General features: G+C 51.4%; 1 protein-coding gene across 1 annotated transcript in view; it reads right to left on the bottom strand.

The window, feature by feature from the left end:
• Positions 1–4,983, bottom strand: part of PLEKHA4 (pleckstrin homology domain containing A4) — a 33,113-nt gene that overhangs the window by 2,123 nt on the left and 26,007 nt on the right. The window contains exon 15 of the mRNA XM_045292641.1: positions 2,016–2,309. Within this exon, the coding sequence (XP_045148576.1) occupies positions 2,016–2,309 (294 nt within the window). The remainder of the gene's footprint in view (positions 1–2,015; positions 2,310–4,983) is intronic.

Genomic DNA, 4,983 nt, shown 5'->3' with positions numbered 1-4,983 from the left:
TAAGTAACCCACTAAGCCACCAGGGCTCCATGCAAGGCAGGGCAAAACTGCTCCCTAGGGTTTCAAGAGAGTGGCAGTTTGCAGGGAAGCTGGCAGCCTCATCTTTCTCTGCGTTGGAAGCCAACCACAAGGTCACCAGGAGAAGGGATAAAATCACCCAGAAGGCTACCATGCTTTGACCTTTACCTGACCCCTGCGAGCTCCAGGATAAAAGCGATGGACGGTTAAAAAAATCCCTCCGCTTCCCTCCGCCCCCGATTCTAGGAAATGACAGGCCTCTCGTGACTTTGATCAGCCTCTGAATCACTCTAGGCAGTGCCTTCCGGATTTCCGCCCTTTGTTTCAAAAAAGATGAGCTGTCACGTTTGTCCCCCTAACACAACTTAGACGTAGAGTTGTGCGTTTCCTGTTCCGCTGATGGCACAAACAATCCAACAAGGTTAACTGCATGGTCAGGGGTTCAAAACCACCAGCTTCTCTGAGGGAGAACGGACGAGCCTGTCTGCTCTCCAAAAGATTTACAGGCGTGGAAACCCTGCCTAGGAATTAGCATCAACTCAATGGCAGTGGGTTTGGTTTGAGTTTGGCATCATGTACCAAGGAGCCTGGATGGCAGTTGGAACCCCCTAGCCCCTCCTCGGGAGAACGGTAAGGCCGCCTTCTGCTTCCACTGAACCCCGATGGCCTAGTGGTTACTGGGCTGCTGACTACAAGGCGAGCAGTTTCAAACCACTGGCCACTCCAGGGAAAAAGACAAGGCTTTAACTCCTGTACTGAGATACAGTCTCGGAAACCCACAGGGGCAGTTCTACCCTGTCCTTCCTATAGAGTTGCTATGAGTTGAAATTGACTAATGGCAGTGAATTCTAAGTTTGATCTTCTCCCATAAAGACGTAGGACCTCGCAAACCCAAAGGAACGGTTCTCCTGTCCTACAGGGCCACTAGGAATCAGAATCGACCCGCCACCGCAGTGCATTGATCATATGTCTATTGTTGGTAGCTGCTATCGAGCCAGCTCAAACTGCTATGAACCAGAGTTTCCATGGACTGGTTTTGGGGAAGAGATCGCCAGGCCTTTCTTCCTCGTCTTTGTTAGTCTGGAAGCCTCCGCTGAAACCTGTTCAGCATCAGACAAACACGCAAGTCTCCACTGATCGGCCGGCGGTGGCTGGGGAAATGCAGGACTTCATAGGGTGGCAACGTCATGGGGACTTGAACCCCTCTGTCCCATAAGGAAGGTGGGCATTTTCCTACCCTGGAATCACTGTTGCCCCCATAACTCGTCTCCGTCTCCCTGTAGACCACCACTTGTGTGTCCGTTTGTCATACAGTGGTGGCTCCCGTGTAGCTGTAATACTAGAAGCTGTCACTGGTATTTCAGCCTTTGGGAAATCAAGTGATGCATTCTATTGAGTCGCTCTGCTGCACAAGACCTCTGTAAAGCGTTGAAAAACCAAGATGTGACTCGGAGGACTAAGGTGTGCCTGACCCAAGCCAGGGTATCTGCCGTCACCTCCTACAGCCAGCAGGCTCCCTAGAGGCCAGGATGGTGAGACGTCATTCATCTCACGTGTTCGCATCACGAACCAGTCCCTGGAGAAGGGCATCATGCTTGATAAAGGAACAGCCAAAAAAAAAAGGAAAATCCTAGAGTAGAGAGCTAGGCATGGCGGGCTGCGACGCTGGGCTCAGACAGGACCATACCTGTAAGGCAGGTACAGGACCGGGTAGGGTTTGGTGCCCTTGTACATGGGGGTCCTAGGAGTCAGAACCTAACAGTCATCTCCCTACACAAAGGATGGAGAGGCGGGGCCTCAATGACCAGTGATTGGCGGGTCTGGGCGGCGCTCCGGAGACCACGCCTCCAAGGGGGTGGGGCAAGATGCAGACGTTCCACCCAGCCACACGTCGTCGGGGCGACTCTGGGAACCTAGGTTCAGATGAGGACCCCCACTTTTAGGAGAGGTCGACTGAGGCTCAGACCCGCGTCATCACCCGACACCCCCCTTCCCACCCTCCACCCTCTGCTCCTCACCCTGGGCTCCGCGTCGGGCTGGCGTCGGGCCGGGGGCAGGGTCCGGCCCAGGGGGAGGAGCCTGAGGGAGGAGCTGGAGGGGAGGGGCCTGGCCCACTCCTGGTGTCTGCGCATGCGTTCCAGCTGCTCCTGGGCGCTCATCCGGGGCCGGGGCTGCGGGGCCTGCAGAGAGGAGCATTGGGGGGCTCCAGCCATGGGCCACCCATGACTCTCCTTTCCCAAAGCCTTGTTCCCCCACGAGGTCCCAAAGGGGTCGCCGAGCACCCAAACACACTGCGCACAGTCAGACCTCCCAGGAGCCTAAGCACCCTGGACGTTCATTCTGAACCCCAAGTGTGCAGAATTCTGAGCCCTAGGTTTGCAAAATGTGGAACCCTGGTGGCGTCGTGGGTACGCGTTAGACTGCTAACGACAAGATCCCCAAAGATGGGGCTCTCTAGAAACTCACAAGGGGCAGTGCCAGCCTGTCCCACAGGGTCGCCATGAGTCGGCATCGACTTGATGGCGGGGAGTTTTCAGTTGTTTCTGAATTCGGTATGCGGAGGGCTCCAGTTTACAGGGGAAGCCCCAAATCCACCCTGAGTCTCCAGAGAGATTCGGTCAGCACCGAGCCCTTTCTGACCCCTGACCTGCACGTGGAAAGCTCTGCCCACAGTTGTCGGGGCTTCCCCTGGGTGTGCCAATGCACCGTGACCCTATAGGACAGGGTACAACAGCCCCTGTGGGTTTCCAAGGCTTTGAGGGAGTAGAAAGCCTCTCCCCCCACCCAGGAGGGGCTGGTGGGTTTGAACTGTTGACCTAGGGGTTAGCAACCCCACCTGTAACCACTATGCCACCAGGGCTCCCAGTCATCATATTAGGAATGAGTTAATTCAATGGTTTGACCAGTGAGAGCAGGCTGACTTTTAAGTTGCAAATTTTGTATTGCCCTCCAATGACATTACAAATATCCAAATGGCCCTTGGCAGAAAAAGAAAAAGTGCCCTGACCCCACTCCAGCTCAGCACCATGGTGGAATGAACAGGCAGGAATGAACAAAGTCCAAGGTCCAAAGCCCAACTGTAGACAATTGGACACCCCCTCACAGAAGCGTCACAAGAAAAGAAGGAGACAGCGCAGGCAGCACAGCCCCAAGGGAACACACAGCATTCTCTAGTTCCTTAATGCCTCCCCCCACCCCCACCCCCAATGATCACGGTCCCAGCTCTACCTTACAAATCTAGCTAGACTGGAGCATGTGCACTGGTACAGATAAGAGCTCTGGACACACAGGACCCAGGACAGATAAACCCCTCAGTAATGGGAGTATCCGATACCAGGAGGGTAGGGGGAAGGTGGGGGGAGAAGGGAAAGAAATGAGAAGGGACTATAATGAACGACATATAACACACACACACACACACACACCCCAGGGGGGCAAACAACAGAAAGGTGGGCGAAGGGAGACAGTGGATGGTGTAAGATAGGAAAATAATTTATAAGGGGTCCATGAGGGTGAGAGGGGGAGGAGGGAGGGAAAATGAGCTGATACCAAGGTCACAAGTAGAAAGAGAATACTTTGAAAATGATGGTAGGAACATATTTACAAATGGGCTTGATACAATTGATGTATGGATTTTTTTTTTTGGTTTTTTGTTTTTGATGTATGGATTGTCATAAGAGCCCCCAATAAAATGATTTCTTTATAATTAAAAAAAACATTGGGTTCTGCAATTATAATTTTTAAAAAACATTGGGTTCTGCCATTGCTGTCACTGTTGGGGGCCACGGGATCGGTCCCAGCCCATAGCAGCCCCATGTAGAGCATCATGAAACACTGCCCCCCCACCAAAAAAAAAGAAAGAAACACTGCCCAGTCCTGCCCCATCTTCACCATGCCTTTTTCTTTTTTTTCAATCATTTTATTGGGAGTGCGTACAACTCTTATCACAATCCATCCATCCATCCATTTTATGTCAAACACACTAGTACATTTGTTGCCCTCATCATTCTCAAAACATTGCCTTTCTACTTGAGCCCTTGGGATCAGCTCCTCATTTTTTCCCCCTCCCTCCCCGTCCCCCCTCCCTCATGAACCCTTGATAATTTATAAATATTATTATTTTGTCAAGTACATTTGTTGCCATCATCATTCTCAAAACATTTGCTTTCTACTTGAGCCCTTGGTATCAGCTCCTCATTTTTCCCCTCCCTCTCTGCGCCCCAGACTGTAATTCTTTTACCCTCATCCTTGTTCCACAGAGTGCAGGGACAGTGGGTTTGAAGTGCTCACCTGGTGATTAGCAGCCTGGTGTTTAGCCCTCTGCGCCACCAGAGCCCCTTCCCACCTAGACAGGAAAAGGGAAATCGCGTTTCCCTCCCATAGTTAAGAAGCTACCAAGACAAAGTCAACTGCTATCTCGTCTATTTTGACTCATAGTTACCCTGTAGGTCCTGAGTTGGAATTTTTTCCGCAGTTAGTTTTATAGAGCTCTAATTAACACTTCATACACATACAATTAGCTATAAATCTTCAGACTGACACATTGGTTTCCTGAGACTGTAACTCTACGTGGGAGTAGAAAGCCCCATCTTTCTCCTGGTGGTTTTGAATTGCTGACCTTGCGGTTAGCTGCCCAGTGCATAACCACTCGGCCAGCAGGGCTCCAGGGAGGAAAATTAAATACATAACCCAAATCCCCTGCTGTCAGTGGGTTCCAACTCATAGTGACCCTGTGGGACAGGGTTTCCTGAGCTAGAAAGCTTTTTTCCCAGTTTTATTGAGCTATAATTAATACTTCATAAAATTAGCTATAAATCTTCAGACTGACACATCTTTCTCTTGTGGAGCCTGGCGGCTTCAACCCCCCAGCCTTTCTGTTAACAGCCAAGCACGTCACTACTGCCCCACCAAGCCCCCTAAGAAGGACCTAAGACTTTATCGGTCCCCTCTCGGTTTCTGCTGAGC

Source organism: Echinops telfairi, unplaced genomic scaffold (assembly GCF_000313985.2).
Source record: "Echinops telfairi isolate 266 unplaced genomic scaffold, ASM31398v2 ScPeMD7_655;HRSCAF=1070, whole genome shotgun sequence".
In the NCBI taxonomy this organism is placed as follows: domain Eukaryota; kingdom Metazoa; phylum Chordata; class Mammalia; order Afrosoricida; family Tenrecidae; genus Echinops; species Echinops telfairi.
The sequence above is the reverse complement of the archived record's forward strand: the minus strand, read 5'-3'. Positions and strand labels throughout refer to the sequence as shown.